This window comes from Coffea arabica, chromosome 1c (assembly GCF_036785885.1).
Source record: "Coffea arabica cultivar ET-39 chromosome 1c, Coffea Arabica ET-39 HiFi, whole genome shotgun sequence".
NCBI lineage: Eukaryota > Viridiplantae > Streptophyta > Magnoliopsida > Gentianales > Rubiaceae > Coffea > Coffea arabica.
In genome coordinates, this window is record NC_092310.1 from 57318114 (window position 1) to 57337524 (window position 19411).

Here is a 19411-nt window from a genome sequence, read left to right on the forward strand (position 1 = left end):
AATATAATTCAGTATTTAAATTTAATAAAATTAAATTTTAACATGTTCAAACGCATTTGATTATTAAAATATAGGACATCTTAATTAATTAAATGAATTTGAAGCATTAAGGCGAAATTTACTCCAAAAAAAATTGGCGAAACGTTATTCATTTATCATCACTTAAATGCAGAATACGCTCAAAATATTAGAATTTAAACATTTAACAATTTAATAACTTAAACGTATTCAAATTTCAAATTTCAATTTGATCAAATGCAGACTAAATCTCTTGGTTGTCAACTAATGATGTGATATAACTGTTTTATATTGCCGAAGTTTTTTGTTTAATATAACTGTTTTTTGCTTATAGAATTCCCCCCCCCCCCCCCCCCCCCCCCCTCCTTTTAAGTAACAATTCATGGAATTGTTTTCATTTCCCATTGTATAGTGTGGGATTAGCATGTTTGTGGTAGGAGTAGAATTCAATGATTCTAAACTTCGAGGGGGATTCATGTAAATTCTGAAAGAAATCCAGAGATCTGTGAGTGATCGTTCTGTTTGTACAAGAGAAAATAGTTCAGCCATGGTAGAAAAAAATTCAAGTTAAGCACGAGCTGAAATTCTACATTTACCCATGGCAAGCAACCTTTGAGTTATTTTGCAGCATAGGATGATCCTAGGTACTCCCCTATTTCCTTGGTATATGAAGAAAGTAGGACGGCAATTGAAGTACCGCGTGCACTTGTGTTGCTGCAACCAGGTGGGATAGTGTAACGTATTCAGAATGACAGAATCCCATGTTTTGAGGTCTACTTTAGGATCTAATTTCATCTCTTTTATCTAAAACAAAATACAGCTTTCTACTTGGAGAAACTACCGTGAATGAAGATTGATGTCACACTGAAGAACCATTGGAGACTGATCGGATGTTTTGAGTCCTGGAGTTGGAACCCCATTCAATGGCTTCTGCAACTGCTTTCTGACGTTCATTTGCTGAAATATCATCGACTTCGCGATTGTTTTCCACTGTATCTGTCGACGTGACAGGGGGAGGATTTGCAGTCAATCCTGGAGAATCTGGTCCTACCCAGAGATAACTGAGAGCGGTGACCACATCACTGATAAATGGTCGAACCGAGGCATCTTCGTTTAGACACATTGCAGCAACCGCCACTGCTTGGTTTAAACTCTTTCTTGGGACATTTCCTTGGAGAAGTGGATCAACCAGCTCTGAGAATCTACTTGGTTCCCTGAACATGGGTTCCGCCTGGCATTGATCAAACAAAACAAACGCTGCCTGTCAGGAAAGTGGTGCAACCTTGGACAGTTCCCAGAAAAGAACAAGACAAAGATGAATTGCAAGGATAGCTATGGTCAGTAGCCCAATTTTCAGCTTTTCTTATAATGTCATACTCATCTTAGGTTGTGACGATTCATGTTAGAGGTATTGCTTCTCAAAAGTCCTGTCTTTTGTACCTAGTGTGGATGAGTGTTAAATACAGTCCATTGGGACTTGGGAGGAATATTATGCATCTGGAATTCTATATCATCCGTACAACACGACAGCAATTCCAACCCTCTTATTTTCAGGCTCGAAACTACAGAAACTGCATGCTACTATTATCATAATTTGCTTATGAGATACGATTTGGCACAGAGCAGATTGAATAGAGGTTATCCAAGTAATAACTACAAATGTAAATCTTGCATGACTCTCACGTTGCCCTCGGTGGCCTGGTTTTTGTCCACTTTAGTCTTGGGATTCTTAAGAATAAATCTTAAAAGATGGAAGATGGAAAGAAAGATAAGGATGACTCAGTAGTTTGTGATAGGGTTGCAAATGATCAGAGTTGAGTCGAACTTAGCTTTGCCTTAATTGAATCGAGTCATGATTTAGTTTTATTAAACTCAAATTCAAACTTAAGATCCATGCTGTCAATTTAAAACTCGAGCTCAAGCTCGAGTTCGATTTGACCAACTCAAGATCGACTAGAACTGCTCGCGCGAGCGGCTCGAATCATTTGTAACCATAGTTTGAGGTGCAAAATCAAGTCAATGATGAACTTACCCAGGAAACCAGGTTCTGCTCCTGGGGACTCCTTGTGGTGTCAATGGCTCTTCGTCCTGTAATTAACTCCAAGAAAACAACACCAAAGCTATATACATCTGACTTGACAGTTAGCTGACCAGTTCTTTGGTACTCGGGAGCGCAATAACCATATGTCCCCATTACCCTGGAAGACACATGTGATTTATCTCCGACAGGTCCTAGCTTTGCTAATCCAAAGTCAGAGAGTTTTGCATTGAACTCCCTGCCCAACAAGATGTTAGACGACTTTAGGTCGCGGTAAATTACTGGGGGATTTGCCTTGTCGTGCAAATACTCTAGACCTTTGGCCGCATGTAATGCTATCTTCATCCTTGTAAACCAATCCAGCGGAGGTTGTCCCGGTCGAACCTCTGAAGAAAAATTCGAATTAGCGAGTTTTCTGTCACTCGGATTTAAGCAAAGGTACTCTCAGTGAGAATGAATGGTAAGTATGCAATCATAAGTAATCCAGCTTAAGGCAGATTTGAGTCAGTCAGCTCTCGAAGTTCTTGCTGTTTTCAATCAAAGTTCTATCTATTGGCATTTATTCCGAGGCGCTGATAGGTTTCCCTTCTCAATGACCTCAACTCAAAATGTTAATTGTACGAAGTAAAATCATTAAAAAAAATCTCTCATATTTCGTCAAATAATTTTTTTTGTTCTTTACTTTTGAAATAGTAAATTAATGTTCTTTATAAAATCAAGTAGATAAAATTTGGTTACAATCTAAATTTTTAATCAGTTTATACCTTATCTCATTTGTAGTTAAACAAATGATCTGATTCATATTTACTTTTGTCTCTAAAAATATAAGATTTGACCTAGACCATATTTAGTTCTTCTCCTAAGAAAGCGGGATCTGATTTAATTTATATTCTTTTCTACCACTAAAAAAGAAAAGTGGGATTTGATATTTTTGTATATAAAAAATAACTGCATGTATGTCACGTGACGATTTTAGATTAAAAAGTGGTCGAAAACTTAGATGATGATCAAATTTAATTAATTTGAATTTATAACAAAAATAGAGTTAATATTTTAAAAGTGATGAATGAAAAAATTCATCTGACGAAGCGTGAGGTAGGTTTTGAACAAATTTCCCTTATATGAATGTTGATATTAGCTTGTTTTTAAGGAATTTGCATGATTTGATGGCCATGTTCAGAATTTTTTTTTTTTTTTTTGGTCCATGGAAATAAATTATATCTTTCAACGGTGCCAATTTTAATAGTACAGAGGAGAGATGTTTGGTAGTACCTAGTAGGTGGTCCTCAAGAGATCCCAGTGGCATATACTCGTACACCAGAAGTCTCTGCTCTCCATCAGCACAGTAACCGATTAGACTAACCAGATTTTGATGGTGAAGAAGGCTCAGCATCAGAACCTCTACAAGAAATTCTCTGTTTCCTTGTAATCCATTTCGGTCTAGTTGCTTCACAGCTATTTCCTGTATCAACAGCACATTTAAGTGAAACCAAAGCAAGTTCCAAGATGAATACCAGTTGCACTAGTCTTGACGATGCAGAATTACCTGGCCAGTTTTTTCCAGCCGACCCTTGTAGACTCGTCCAAACCCACCTTCGCCCAATAAACATTCCTGTCGGAAATTCTTCGTCGCCGTTGCAAGCTCTCTGAAAGTGAATGTCTGGGCGGCAATGTTATTGGCTCCGTCTTTGTGGTCAGCCTTGTGGTTTGTGGCTTCACCAGGAAATTTCCTTGGATTATCTGCCCAACAAAATTCGAGCATTTCAGATGAAATCACATATCCAAGGAATGATCCTACAGCCCTTCCCTCTGTACTCAACAGGTTTATCCACATAAGATCAGGTTGACAAAATATGGTTAAAACATCAATGATCTTAGTATTCATGAACAGGTGCTGCAGACTCCAATAGAGCCATCCATGCTATAGGCAAAGAAAACTGGACTTGTAAATGAGCCATCCTGAGAAGACGAGTCCTCAATGATCAAAAAGTTTGCGAAAGGCCACGTTAACAAACTTACCAGGCCGTGGCTGTTGACATTGAGCGGGCCGAGGTTGCTGTTGAGGGGGCTCCGTCGGAGGACGAACCACAAGGTGCGGTCCTCTCTCATATTTCTTGGATGCTTTCTTCTCATGGGATGAGAAACATGAAAAACAACTCATTTTCAATCCTTACAAAATGATATCGCAACCAAGAAAATGTTGCCCGATAATAATACACTGATCGTCTTGATGACTTAGCTGAATTATATGAATTAATCAGCAACGAGGGCTGTTGATCTCTGCCTTATAAATATCAAGAAACCAAAAATGAATTGAGTATTTTGGACACCACAACTTTAGCAGAGGTTTGCTTTTATCAGGGGATTAAGCGGAAGAGATGATGATTGCTATATTTGATTCTTCAGAACTTGGGCATGAAAAAGAATAATAGAAAGATTTCACCTAAATTCACCAATGCAGATGGTAAAACCACATGGGAATTGATTAAAAATTCAAAAGACAGGGTAATTTAAATCCAATCGATGGGCTAATATTTCCACACGCTGGAAGGATCTAATAATCTATGTAGGTAGGTAGGCAGCTCATGAATGTCATCTAAGGTAGGAATTTTAATGCATGCAACAGAAATGAGATGGCGATAAAGATGATTCAGGCGAGGGAAAGACAAAAGGGAGAGATGAATGAGTGTTGACTTTGATTTTGAATTTCCCGCAGAAAATGAGAAAAGGAAAGGGAGAGAGACTTTGACGGGGAAGCTGGCACGAGCCATTGTTGGCCATTGTATCGTAGCCGGGGACAAATTTATTACCTATAAGCTTTTTGATGGGAACACACAACTCACTCCATTGCCGTATTTCTTTTGAAAGATTGCATCAGTGTCTTAATGGTCATATGGATGACTTTCCTTTTCTTTTTTTTTTGTTTTTTAAAAAAAAATATCAAACGATTTTCAGAGAGAGAAATTAATAATTAATATAAGTATGAGTTTTGATATATTGGTTTCACAAGGTCTTTTTTTTCTTAATTTCTGTATTTCAGGATATCAAAGTAAACCTTAGGATGCGTTTGATAAATTTGAAGTTTGAAGTCTGAATTCATTAAATTATTGAATTGTTAAATATTAAATCTAATACATTTGAGTGCATATCACGTTCAGTGATAAGTGAATAACTTATCACTTAATTTTAGGAACAAGTTTTGTCTAGAAAATTCAGCGCGATCTGAATATGTTAAAATCTGAATCAATTAATTTAAGTGTTGAACTGGATTATCAAACATGACTTTACTTTTTCTTTCCCAACTTAATTTTTACTATTTTTTTTTTCCTGCATCCCAAGCGTGGTCATACTAAATGCAAAATTACCAGTGAATCATTTATAATTCAATGTTTTGCTCTAAAGCTCGTGATTTTATAGGTAAATCAGCAGGCTTGTGAAGTTCATCCCTCATTGAACTATTAACTCCGACAGCCCCAGCCCTTAACCTACTTTCTTGCAGTAATCAGCGAGACAAACCTCTTCTCAATGAGCAATTCTAGCGTCCAAACTCCAGAAGGCAATAACCTACCCGATAGTAATCAAAGCACATATCCTGTATATGCTACACTAATCAGCAAATGGCGAATGGTGATGCCCACTCTAATAACTCGTTCTCAGAATCATATACAACAAACACACATGCAAACTTAAAAATTCCAGGTCCAGATCCCCACCGAGGATGATGGAACAACCCACATACAAAGCACCCTTCATAACCTGCAAACTACGATGACTAATGGGATGGTAATGGTATATCACCCTTTATTTAGACACGAGACATATATTATATACATTGGTTTCTAGTAAGCAGAAAGTTGAATCTTCAAGCCTCCATCACAGTGGCCTGGAAAGGTACAAATGAAATAGTACCTTCCCCTTGATAGCTTTATCTTATCATTTCCACTGTTGTAAATTTTGGCTTTGGATGAAGCAGAGCAATTTTCGTATCCCTTCGCATCAACCATCACAACATTGTGTAGAGAAGAATCATAGTTGAAAGCTGCAAGAAAGCAGAAAAGGAGGAGAAACGACGGCTGAGCACATGAAACCTCGATCATAATTAACTACCCTAATTGTGTCCTAGTTACTGCAAAGAAACTTAAAAAAAAATGATGTTACTTAGTATGTCGCCGGCATTGAATCTCTTCCCTTCTGTCCAATTCCCCATGTTGAAATTCCAGCCTGAAGAATCCCCAACGGCGTAGGTGGTTGCTTGAGTGGCCCGGAGGCGGGAAAACAGAGAAAGCAGAATCATCAGAACCGCAAAAGCAGTAGCTTGCCTTGCACTGCTTCTTCCCTGGACATACATTCTGCAAATTTCCTATGCAAGAATGACAAGAAAGATGGGTAACTAAAATGCTCGAGAGAATTTGCTAGGATCACGTAAAAGCTAGCTCGTCTTATATAAGTCCTCCCACGGGAGTTGGGCAGACCTTTTTGTCCTTGGGCATTCAGCAAAGGTCACATTAGTTCAAGGGGATACTCATCCGTGATGTTCAACCGGTGGTTGAAGGGCATCTAAACTTAAAGATATTTATTATCATGATATATAGTCTTATAGATTTCAAAGCGCTAGGGACAGGAGCTGCTTATGATGAAATAAGCAGTTTTGGTCGGTATTCCACGGTTGGTGAGTTGGTGGCAAGAAATTCAAACATATATAGTTCACGGGCAAGAAACATTCAGCTTGAACTGACGCATTGGTCACGGGTCCAATGCACTGCAGATATTCTCTGCTTGCTTTTTAACGGTGGTCTGAGATACAGAATCAAATGATTTTAATCCACAGCAATTCAGCCACAAATCAACAAAAATAAAAATATGCAGTCACATTCTTTTGGAGGAACACAAACTGGGAATTGGGATCATAGCCAAGCTGAATGGAGCCCAATCCAAAGCAGAATGGGCACTGGTGGAGAGAAGTTCAAATCAGAAAGTCCAGCATGAGGCCGAAGCTGTAAGATTGGCCTTAATGAAAGCAAAGGAAAAGCGTTGGTAAAGAATCCAAATAGCATGCAAGAACAGGCATCTTTTATCCATGATAAAGGCAGGCGCAAGGGCAGACATACATACATGCACGCTTGTGGAGGTCATCAAGAGTTTAGTTAACTTGTTTCAATTGTACTCCTTTTGCGTAAGAAAACTCGATAATATGGATCATTGTAATAGTTTTAGCCAATATACACTAGGCATTTTCAGAGATGGGGAGAGAACTTTTGCTACCCCTTAAATATCAAGGTACATGTTGTACAGTTCTTTGGGCCGTTGCTCAAATACTGTAAGTTTTTATCAATAAAATCATCTATCGTGGGAAAAAAAAAATTGCATTCTTTTGGATTGCTTGTTTCCGTCGGAAAATATTATCGTTTTTCGTGATCACATTTCCCTATCACCTTTTTCCCTCACATATATCAAATCGCTACAGTAATTTTTCCATGAAAAATGACGGAAAATGCAATCCAAACACAACCTTAGATTGCCCGAGAGAAGAATTAAAGTTTTACGGAAACTACCCCTAGCTGACTTTTCCAGCAACAAGCATCATAAATACCTAGGAAATTCATGGTCGATAGCGGGGAACTCTTATTTCCACCACCTGAAGCCGCACAAAACAGATGATAAATACTTGGTAATCACGAGCCCCTCTCAGACCAAGACCAAGCTCAAGCATTTGTTGTGTCTAAACAACTTGAACCCCTTCTGAAGATCAAGAATCTTACTTTTAAGCCTCAGAAGAAGCCTGTTATTCAAACTATCCTTTTCATGTGACCTAGAGAACTGAAAAAGCTTAGGCATCGTTTTCATCTCTATTTGGATGATGAGATTTTTATCATTAACACTAAAGATTACATTTGACAGCCAAAGCAGAGTTGAGTTGCATACAAATTTCTGCCAATCAGCTCATCAATGTACGAACTTTTTTTCAGATAGAAAGTGCTGTCCACAAGCAACAAAAAATAGCATCTCTATGCCAGTGACACAGCTTTCTCTAATTAACAAGTCAAGATCACGAGTTCTGAAGGTGCGTGCTGATGCTACTAAAACCAGGCTCACCATTAACGTCCCCTTCTCTTCTCCAGCTCTCTCTCACCCCATATGCTTCATCCCACAATCCAGCTGCTGCATAAGCATTAGAAAGAGTAACGTGGGCTGTAGAAGTTTGGTTTCTGTTCACCATTCTTTTAGCTATCCTTTCCCCTAGTTTTATGTTCCCATGTAACTGACTAGCCCCAAGTAATGCAGCCCATGCAGTACCATAAGAGGACTCGCAATTGGAATCTGTATCTTCAATTTCCTCAAGCAGATAAAATGCTTCATCGAGCCTGCCAAAGCGTCCCAACATATCAATCACACACGTTTGATGGTCTTCCCTTGGAACTAAACCATACTTCTTCATCATCTTGAAGTACTGCAATCCATTGTCCACCAAACCACAATGACTACAAGCCGTTAACACAGCAACAAATGTTACTTCATTTGGTTCAACGCCCATTCCAATCATCTGGTGAAAAAGTTTTAGGGCATCAAATCCGTTACCGTGAACTGCATGGCCCATGATGATAGATGTCCATGCCACAACATTTTTCTCCACCATCAAATCAAAAACTGTCTGCGCATAATTCAAATTTCCGGACTTGGAATACATATCTATCAAAGCTGTTCCAATGACTACATTATTAGTGGCCGCACTCACTAATGTCCGAACAACTTTCGCATGAATCTGCTTTCCATTTTCCAGATCTGTTAAATAACTACATGCCTCAAGACTAACCACAAAAGTCAAGCAGTTACCTATCAACCCTTCTTTGCTACAATACATCTCTGCCAGTAAACTTAAACATTCTTTTGGCTTACCGCTCTGCACATACCCTGTCATCATGGTGGTCCAAGAAACAACGTTTTTTTCCGGCAAAATCTCCAACAAAGCCCTAGCATCCCCAATTAATTCATTATATATATAACCAGACATCATTGAATTTCCATGGGAAACATTTTGAGGCAGCAAGTGATCAAAAACTTTCCGAGCTTCACAAACATCCCCACACTTGCTATACATATCAATCAAAGCACATCCAATGATTGCTCCATCTTCATATGACAAGTTAAACTGGAAACATGACTCGACCAAAGTACTGATAAGTCCATGAAGCTGCTTTCCCACTCTGAGCAAACAAAGCCTTGCACACGCAGTTAAAAGAGGAACAATCACTTTATGGTCCTGACGCAAAATCATAATGCCGTTGTTGGCAGAAGATATACAATTTAAAGCATCACGATACTTGGCATTAGAAACATACCCTCTAATCTTTATCAGCGTTACAAAAAAATCCCCACCTATTCCATCCAAAACTTTCTCAGCCGAACCAACTTCACCACAATGAAAGTACATGGTAGCTATCGCATTCAAACAATTCAACTCGAACCCACTAACAATTGCAAACCCATGCATTTGCTCTCCCAACATCAAGTCCTGCACACCAGCACAGCCAGATAAGATAGTCGCCACAGTGAACTGATCTGGCGCATAAAACTCCGAGCATTTCATGTTTGAAAACAATTCGAACCCATCCATTACCATTCCGTTTTGAATATATCCAGAAATCATCGCATTCCAAGTCACCAAGTTTCTGCGAGGCATTTCATCAAACAGCTTGTACGCACATGTTACAACCCCGCATTTTGCATACATATCCACCAAAGCTGTCTCAACAACGACGTCCTGCGGTAGAAACCCAGACTTGATGACGTGGGCATGAAGGGTTTGACCTAGAGAAAGCTGCTCCGGGGCTGAAGCGATGGCCCGAGCAACGGAAGCAAAGACGTAAGTATTGGGCAGGGCATTGGAGGCGGCCTGGGGCGGGCGCAGCATATGGAAGAAGAGATGGAGGGCATTGTGGGGTTGGTGGGAGCGGGAATAGAGGGAGATGAGAGAGGCCCATAGAGGGGTGTCTTGGAGGTAGAAAGGCACTTGATCGAAGACTCGGTGTGCATGACTCAGTGAGCTGGGCGATGGGAAACGTGCGTACTCGGCAATGAGTTTGGAGGCGTGTATAGGATTGCTGTCAAGGCCAAGTTTGATTAGCCCAGCATGTCTGTTCATTCATGTCACGGGATAACTCTTAACTAATTAGATCATTTAACTCTCAGAAACTTCAAGATGATGTGTAATGATCTGTTGCAATTGAGTCGCCGTCGTCGGCGACGCCGGACGCACGCAGCGGACGAACACCGATGAATGTTTTCAATCTTTTCTGGACGGGAGATTAAGAAAGCAAGAGAAATGTTGGGCCCAGGCCCACCGCTAGCGGGCTAACAATGAATGGTTTCTCGATTGGATACAATTTTTTTTTTTTCAAACATATTTTCTTGAATTATAAACATATTTTTTAAAACTAATTTATTACATTCAGATCGCCTTTTTCTTTTTCATAAAAAAAAAAATTTATATTTCCAATCACCCTTCAAATACACTCACACACCTCAATTGTAGAAAGAGAAAGTTTTGATATTTTAAAACCCAAAAAAAAAAAAACCACACACACACACAAGGGAGTGGTTCGGCTGAGTAATTTGATTCTCATAAGCCATTCTCAGAAGGCCGGCCTCAACATATTTATTTGGTGCACGCGGACGCGGTTGTTTTGCCTTGAACGACGCTAACTCGAAAGTGTGCACCTACATTCATTCATCGGACGCGGGCAGAGCAGCAATGGTGAACATAATAATACATTCAGGACTCACTTCCTGGAGACTATGGGAAATTTCTTCCGGTCCAAAAAACAAAAGCTCATTTCACAAAATTTCTGCAGTTACGGAAGGAATGACGCTATATTATTACAGCTTCCTCGGTACCAAATTGAAAAAACTCCTTGATTCATGGTAGCAGTTATTTCAGGACTCCTGGCGTATGATAGAAACCAGAAAAACGTTCACTGAACTTGAGATGACTGACATAATAATTATGAACAAACATATTTGGTTGGTGAAGAAATGAGAGCAATCTCAAAGAGCAACAACATTCACTTCTATAGAGGAGGCTGTCAGAACTACACTTTTAGAATTATCGGCTTTTGGGTGGTCACCACAATCAAATTTCAGCCTCACGTGCAAGGGCTTGACAAATATGAGATCTTTTAGATCCCTTTTCGAACTCAACAGGAATTGAATGACTGAATCTCTAGCAGGCTTTCTCAGTGGGTCGATAATATCTGCTATCCTGGCTGCATCTTCGACTCGATTGTCAGTGCTTGAACTTGAACTCCTTTTTAGCCTTAAATACAGTGGTGCATATATGATGACCTGGACAATAATGAAGATGAGGTGCAAGTTATGGAACAAAATGAGTTCTATAATTCAAAGAGGAAGTAAACTAAGATTAGGTGAGGTAACCATTCTAAAGATCGAGGGCAAATGGAAATGTTCCCCGACCTGACTACGAGCAGTACAATTATGTGCTTCTGACAAGAAGATTACAGGAAAGCAACAAAGTGAATACAGTCGTACCTCACTTGTTCCAGGACTTGTTGAAACGGTGCAATCAATGCAAACTCTGCCTTCTTGAACTACCCTGTTTTCACCTGTGGTCTCCGCTGCTGTTCTTGATTCCCCTTCTGATGTCGTGAATGTTAGGTGGTCAATTTCATCATACCACTGTTGGGCAACACCAACCTGCATACACGTCCAAAACTATGATGAACTCTGCATCTACTGGGCGTTTCCTTTTCTTTTCCACTTTAAACTGCATTGTTGGAGGAAGCTTAAGCTATCCAACCCAAGGTTAAAAACTGGAACATATTGGAAATAGGACCTTTTCAGTAGAATCAGCCTTGCTCTCAGCTCCAGAGACTTCCATTGCCGTTCCTCTTGCCTGGCACCATATACAACTTTTATCCAATGGTTCTACAAGATCCATGTCTTCGGGAATCAGTATCTTCATCAATATGTTTACTCTACCTGTACACAACAATAGCCAGAGAAGGATTGAGAGTTCCACCAAGATGATTAATCAGAATCAGAGGAAGATACCACACAGAAAAAGGTTATTCATCTCATGCTCAGATTTAGTCAATTGACTGATGAACTCATATACTATAATCATAGTGGCTGAAGCAATGAACTTAAATAGAAAAGCTTCCTGGGGCTGTCCAAGCAGCCCCTGCAACGACTACCAGAAAGTTACTGTCAATGAAATTCACTTTGTCAAAGCAGTCAATACCTGGCAACAAGCTGAAACCTTCTATATGATCAATGTGCATTTCGGATAATACATCACCCCTACATCAAGAGAAGAAAAATATGTCAATAAGGTAACTGAAAAAGTAACTACCATAGAAAGCCAATTTACTTACGCTGCACAAACTCGTTCCAATGGGAATGAGAACCAATAAGGAAGCCCAAGGACACCAAAATTTGAGAATTGAAAGCTTGATATTGACCCAGATTTTCCATTAAGTTTGAATACCATCTGACCCACTTCGCAGAAACATTAATCACAACATGAATCGCACAAGCCACTTAATAAGGAAGAGAGATGGGTAAATATTGTACCTGCATCACAGAGGACTAAATCATCCTTAAAATTTGCTACAGAGGACAACAAGCCAGAATGAGGAATTCCATCCAGTGAGGAAGTCATGTCTAGTTGTTGCTGCAACCAATCACTAGGTACATGCTTCAAAACAGATGATTTCTCCACAATCACCTCTCCGCAGATTTCCAAAACCTTCGGAAGACCTTTTAAATTTTGACAAATCAATACTATGAACCTTACAAATGAGAGAAAATGAAAAACAATCACAAATTACTGACCTTTTACCACTTCTTTAATAACCCCACAAGCCAGATCCACAATCCATAGAGTTCCAAAGCTGAACAAGGAAGTAAATCAATCACACCATCCCACACCTCAACACCAATCCCACCCCAACCACACTGAGGGGAAAAAAATGATGATCTTGTCATTTAAGATGGTATAACTTTCCTACAGACAGCCTTTGCTAAAGCAAGAATAGGAAGCAGTACTACATCAGCAAAGGACAAACAACAGATAATGGGATACAGTATCTGCAATTATCAAATCGCAAATGCTATCTCTGTAAGCAACGATAAGCTTGGTCTAGAAAATGGGAAGGGACTAAGATGAATTGATCAGTCTCAGTTACCCTCAGACCCACTTTTAGAAGCCTTAGAAGCAATCGACAGGATAAAACGAAAAGAAAGAAACCATGGTCTTAGGTGAGAAGTGGCAATCTGGTGCTTTTTCTGTTCAAAAATTAGCTGTGCAGACACTTTCAGAATACCCCTCTTCCGCACAAACAAGAATAACGGCAAAGAACAGCAACATTACTGGAAAAGACATGTCAAGGCATTCTGTCTCTGAAGATTGAGCTTTGTGCCTCCTTAACCATACAAAGGCTCTTAATAATTCAGATAAACTTCCTCACAATCACCATTATTGAATCAGACCTTCAGCTATACAACTAGAGCTTGAAGCAGGTTTATTTGTAAATGAGGCAATTAAAGTTTTATACCTGCGATTGAGAACAAAGAGATCATTGCTGGTTGACTTTAATAGATGCCAAGGAAACAACAATGAATCGGAATGAAACGCCTCAGATGGTGTGTCTACTTCTCTCTTCTTCCCAAGCTTATCCAGGACCCAGCTCCATAAACTAGTAGTCTTTTTACTAGTGTTCGTCGGATAAATTGTCTCAACGACCCTTCTCTCCATATCAGCTCTCCTTATGGCATGGTTCTTCAACGCGGAAAACAGAGTCAGTTAAATTTGCAGGCATAGCTACAAGTAGATAAAGCCAAAAAGAAAGAAACAAAGCAAGTACAGCAAGAGAAGAATCAGAAAATAGAAAATTCATATATAAGACTACAATCAACCTCATGCATCAATAATAGATACACCATATTACATAAGAAAATATAAAGAGAAAAAATATACCTCCGAGTCGACAAAATACAAACAATCCTCAGGAGCATGATAAAAAGAGGCAGCAGGGCGCATCAACTTGGCATTCTCAAACTCTGCATCCTCAAAACCAGGAACAGAACCTATCTGGATTCAGATAATAATGAACACCATAAAACTTCTGCTTTCTCCACAATGATAATACTATTAAATACTTCTAGTTTTCAGGGTTAATTTCAAGGAATTCACAATTTGACAGTTGAATTTCGTAAGAACTAAAGTCAAAAATTAAAAAATATATATATACACACACACACACACCCACATCCACATACAGAGTCCAAAATCTTTGCATTGATATCGAAGATGATGATGCGATGATGGTTAGAATCAGAAAGGAACAAGCGATTTCCATCTTCATCTACAGAAATACAACCTGCCAAAAATAAGGAACAATAACAATTCTCATTTTCAACTGAAATAATCCAACATCTTATAATAGCTGTACAGGTACTAGGTTTAGAGCCAAGAAACACTGGGACAAATCTAATATGACCCAGACAATTAATGTTGAAAGATGCAATAATGCTCCTTGCTAATGGCTCAACCATCAGGATTTAACTGAACTTGATTGCACAATAATCTCTCTCTGAGCTCCTATACCAAGCAAAAAGGGGCCAAAAATAAAAACAAAGACAAGAATACAAGAGAACAGAAAAGGGCATTCATCATGTATACAAAAGATTATATAGATTATATAGATTATATAGCTTTTTAACATTTTCCATGAGTAGCACGTCTCATTTAATCATGTATGGAAGGTTGCACAAGCTATTCATGGAACAGCAGTAACCCGGGCCAACTCTTCAGACAAGTCATGAATGAACACAAGAATGCTAAGTTCTTCAATTCAACTAGAAGTAAAAGAGACCATCCTAACTGTTATGTTGAGAAGAATTCCATTATGTTGCAGGCCATCAAACTTACCTACTTGTTTATTTACAACTATTCTAGTCACATATGCCAGAAAGATTCCCATTGCAGCATCAGGCGATAGATTTATTTAACCAATATATTTAGAAATATTCACCTGGGAAGCAAAGAAACAAATTCCGCAAGGATGAGTAGTGATGTGGTTCCTTGACAATCTGAATTCGATTTGCCCAACTGCTTTCCAGCTTATTTACCAACCTAGAGATCTGACCATGATCCGCAGTTAAGATTTTGACAGCTGCAATTAAGATAACCAAAGAAAGAACCTCAGAATGAATAAAACAATGTGAACAACAACTGCAATCTCTGATAGATTCTGCAATAAACAATCCATGACTATAATAGAAAGAACCATGAAAAAGCCACTACCAATCATTTCAATCTTCATTGAGCCCCACAAGCTTTAGAGGTCTAGAAAGAGGACTATTTCATGTAAACTTATGGTGTCACAGCACCCAAGACAGCCTATAGAAAGACTTCTGTGCAGCATAAAGTAAGGCCAAGACAACAAAGGAAGTTTCAGGACCACATAAAAATATTCCGCACTTAAATAGGGTTCCCGCTAAACATCATGTATACAGCATAAATCTAGTAGGAAATGAGGATTCGTGTTTTTACTTCAATATGAAAGAAATTCAAAAGGTGATTCTAAGCAAGAACATGCAAGCTTTTCAGTAAAAAGTTAATTTGTCTCTAACAAAGGTACAAAAATGCACATAGAAAACAAGAAAATTTTAGACAACATAAAATAAAGAGAAGTGCTACGGAAATGCATGTTTGAAATATTGTGAGATTAAACAAGAAGATAAATTCAAAAGCCCTGTGATACCCTAATTTATAACAGGTAAAATAAGCAGTCATCATAAGTAAAGCTAGTAAAAACTCTTTCTGGAAGCAAGATCCTTTAGTTGGTACTTCAGAATCAATTCGGTTAGGGATCTAAAAACTTCATGAGTAAGATCACCACCATCAAAAATCAAGTTCATGCACTAAGTGTATACATGTCAAATGCACGAGTACCAGTATTTATATTTGAATGATGACAGAAAAAAGAAGATTTGATACACTGACGTCTAAAGAGGTGTTGTAATAGGCCAACAGATACACGACAAGGAAGTTGTATACCTTTATCAAGAGTTGCAAGATCAACATCCTTCTCATGATAGATCAAAGGACTCTCAAACCCCTTAAACATTATGTAGCAGGGACCATCTTTTTTCTAATCAAATGAAAAAAAAAATTACATTTATACGAAAATAAATGGCCTTCAAGAAAAGTGAGACAAAGAACACACAAGATTTGTATTTGAAGGCATCAGCTCCAAAGATAATGAATCTGCATTCCAATTACATTGTCAGAGACACGAGAACGATCACGTGATAAAAAATTGAAACTTAATACCACAACTAACAAGTAGCATTCCCAAACACAGTTGGTGCTTTCAGATTTAAACAAACCAAAACAAATAAAAGATGAGCATCAAATATAACAACAATTTCTCTATATTGTAGTACAACCATACATGGGATATGGGACAATGAAAATGGCGATGCAACTGATCTAGCCACAATGACCTGACGAAAAAATTGGAAAAAGCACCTCAAGTTCAACCAACTGAATAGATTTGAAACAAGATAGATTTGTCTATGTGTGTACAAATGTGTGCATATATATAAGATGGTACTCTTTTCATAATCATGCAACAAAATTGTAGGCATATCAACATGATTCAGAGAACAGCATCATTCAGATTGAGATAGAGCACAATTGCTCAACTTTTTCCCAAAAAAAGGTCAAAGTGAAACTACAAGCAAAGCAATATTACTTTTGGATCTAAAGTAGGAAGCTAAGTATTTCTTCAATGTAATGTTTGGCAGACTTTTCGCAAGATAATTTGGAAGACAACTTTGAACAAATTCTCATAGGAGGTTAGTTTAACTACTTTGAGTAACCAATCCAAACGCATTCTTCCCTTGGCCCCTAAAACAAAAAATAGTGACACACCTGAGGATAACACTTGTTAGACAATAAAACGGGAAACAAAATGTACTCAGCCATGATCCTCCAGAGTAAATTTGTTGGAACAGCATTTAAAGAAATTGATGGACTATATTGGAATCCCATCACCTGTAGAGAAGGATACCTGCAACCACAATAATAAGAAGCACTGAGTGATCTAACTGATATAGTCACATACTTCTACAGTCAGATTCAACAAGCTTAAGTAGCTGACAGTAGGTGTTTACTCTACCTTTGCTGAAGTGATTTAACCTTCTCAAACATGCTCAAGGGATTACAGCCAGATAGCACAAAATCTCCAATATCTTCACCAGCAACAATTAAGAAGATTCCATCTTTCTTAAAGAAACTCTTGCACCCCTCATGTTTGTTTAACCACCTAAAGGAATAGCCTGCGGTTACAACATGAACTTTCAGAAAGATGAGCTTGCTACTCTGAGACTTGACACCCGGTAGGAGGGTAAATGACTTAAATAGTAATGTAAATGTAATAGATTATATGCAATAAAAGACTTTTATAACCATGAGTTCTGTACCACATATAAACCTTCTTCAACCACTACCTTCACTCTTTCAAGGTACAAATGGAAACAGAAATTGCAGTCTGGGTGTCCCAGAACGGCATTGTCTCTTTATCTTCCCATTTTAAAAGTCAACCAACCATTTACTTGATGTTCCAACATGCACAACCAGAAAGTGGTCTAGAATATCCACTTAAAAAGAGCACACTTTTGATCAGTAAATAATCATAATACAAGTTGGCAAGCACCAAACAGCTAATATAAACACAGAACATCAAGTTCTAATAGCCAAAACATTGTAAAATAGTTCATCTTCATTATCTAATCTAGCAGATTAGTTTTAAAATGGATTTCCAATATCAAATATTAAACACATCATAGACATGGTATTATGTGCCAACCAACAATCTCAACCTTCACTCTTTGCACCCAAAGAAACGCCTAATAGTCAATTTTATGTCCATTATAGCATCTAAAATACGATCAAATTAGAAGTATCATTATGATCGAAAGTACACGGGTGATGTTGATTGCAGAAAGTAGCAAACTTCTACAAAATAAACATAGTTCTTAGAAATTAAACATGTAGGTCTGCCTCACCTTGGTGTTCATCGAGAGTAGATTGAATAAAAGAAAGGAAATCAGCTTCAGATAGAGGTTCAGGTGATACCTCTCGCGATGTTGAGTACCTGAAAATAACTGTCATTGAAAAGTAAGAACTTTTGGGAGCTGGCAAACATTGATCATAATAGCAAAGGTCCCACATTAGGAATTGACCAGTAACCTCCTCAGTCAAATCAAGCCCTCAATAATTTAATCAAGAATTAAGATTTAAACAAGTAATGATTCTCAATTTTGCTTGGACAATTAAAAACTATACAAAATCCTAAATGACAGTACTAGCAAATCACTGCTGTTACCGTTTCAATTAAGATTATTTCTACCAGAATCCTCAATGAAAAAATAGAAATTGAAATTATTACTACCTCTGGGAATGAAGGCTTCTGCTCCATTCGAGCTTCTTGTTATTTCTCAAGCACTCATGACTCGAAGATAACCAACGCAGCCACAAATTATCAATGCCTCCCCTAGATGATTGGTAACTTCCATAACAAACTAACAAGAAATAGGAAAGCAAAAGAGCTGATTAAAAGAACAGAAATTAATTGAGTTCAATAGAAATGATGAGTAGGTAGGTTGTAGGAGTAAAATTTATACCAGGGTAAAACTTGGAAACGAGTCTTGGGATTTCCTTAAAGTTCCTAAGTCTGACTGCCATCTTTATTACCATCCCAGAGAAATTTATCCACCTTTTACTATTTGCTTCGCTACCCTTTTCCTCTTTTTTGCTTTTCGTTCTTCTCCCTGAGCTTACTCGGCGAGGAGAGGACGGCGGGAGAATGAATTTCCAAAGTCTCGAGTCTGCTGGACTTCGAATTAGTTTCGACGAAAGCGGGTTTGGAATTTGGATCCAGGCTTTGCTGTTACTACTATTTTGTAGTACTGCTTTGCTTCGAATCCGAACGGGGGAATCCCACATTGGGCTGACAAGAAAGCGCATCCACTGCCAGGCCCTAGAGACGCATGCTTAATGCTTATCCATGTTACATTAATTGGGCACGGCATACCTGAAGCCTTCACTTTTTTCGTGCTTCTTGTTGATTTGGGCCTTTGTCCTTTGCTATTTTCTTAATGTTTTGCCGAAAATAAGACAAAAGCATTAGATTGGGCTTTTCCTTTTTCCATTTTTTTTTCCTGCCATGCGACGCTTGCAACTCATGTGACCGTAACCTAATTCAATGCTTAAAGTTACACTTAATAGACTCAGATTTTAATATGTTCAGATGCATTTAATGGTAAAAA

The 19411-nt window shown here is 38.4% G+C and overlaps 4 protein-coding genes across 11 annotated transcripts; all 4 read right to left on the minus strand.

Annotated features, from left to right (window-relative positions):
• Positions 1 to 576: 576 nt before the first annotated feature.
• LOC140006718 (probable serine/threonine-protein kinase PBL26) lies at positions 577 to 3827 on the minus strand. The gene is made up of 4 exons (XM_072049129.1): positions 3603 to 3827; positions 3329 to 3518; positions 2051 to 2442; positions 577 to 1249 (listed from the first exon to the last, which is right to left on the minus strand). Exons 1-4 carry the CDS (start codon positions 3816 to 3818, stop codon positions 878 to 880), a joined length of 1170 nt encoding a protein of 389 aa, XP_071905230.1. The 5' UTR covers positions 3819 to 3827; the 3' UTR covers positions 577 to 877.
• Positions 3828 to 5674: 1847 nt separating this feature from the next.
• On the minus strand, positions 5675 to 6580 carry LOC140037378 (basic blue protein-like). Its single transcript, XM_072081500.1, has 2 exons — positions 6215 to 6580; positions 5675 to 6095 (listed from the first exon to the last, which is right to left on the minus strand). The coding sequence occupies exons 1-2, from the start codon at positions 6402 to 6404 to the stop codon at positions 5896 to 5898; spliced, it is 390 nt and encodes a 129-aa protein (XP_071937601.1). The 5' UTR covers positions 6405 to 6580; the 3' UTR covers positions 5675 to 5895.
• Positions 6581 to 7811: 1231 nt separating this feature from the next.
• Positions 7812 to 10425, minus strand: LOC140037374 (pentatricopeptide repeat-containing protein At3g22690-like). The gene is made up of 2 exons (XM_072081495.1): positions 9672 to 10425; positions 7812 to 9566 (listed from the first exon to the last, which is right to left on the minus strand). The coding sequence occupies exons 1-2, from the start codon at positions 10194 to 10196 to the stop codon at positions 8103 to 8105; spliced, it is 1989 nt and encodes a 662-aa protein (XP_071937596.1). The 5' UTR covers positions 10197 to 10425; the 3' UTR covers positions 7812 to 8102.
• Positions 10426 to 10886: 461 nt separating this feature from the next.
• Positions 10887 to 19021, minus strand: LOC113714044 (uncharacterized). 8 transcript variants are annotated; one of them, XM_027237846.2, is made up of 17 exons: positions 18767 to 19021; positions 18535 to 18664; positions 18149 to 18237; positions 17260 to 17419; positions 17013 to 17151; positions 16134 to 16227; positions 15106 to 15246; positions 14351 to 14451; positions 14049 to 14162; positions 13627 to 13850; positions 12905 to 12963; positions 12644 to 12829; positions 12445 to 12568; positions 12312 to 12370; positions 11904 to 12049; positions 11600 to 11764; positions 10887 to 11395 (listed from the first exon to the last, which is right to left on the minus strand). In XM_027237846.2, exons 1-17 carry the CDS (start codon positions 18837 to 18839, stop codon positions 11099 to 11101), a joined length of 2301 nt encoding a protein of 766 aa, XP_027093647.2. In that variant the 5' UTR covers positions 18840 to 19021; the 3' UTR covers positions 10887 to 11098. The 8 variants fall into 8 exon arrangements, with proteins under 8 accessions (XP_027093647.2, XP_071937610.1, XP_027093642.2 ...); XM_072081509.1 differs by having other exon boundaries at positions 18219 to 18247; XM_027237841.2 differs by having other exon boundaries at positions 18535 to 18691.
• Positions 19022 to 19411: the final 390 nt, after the last annotated feature.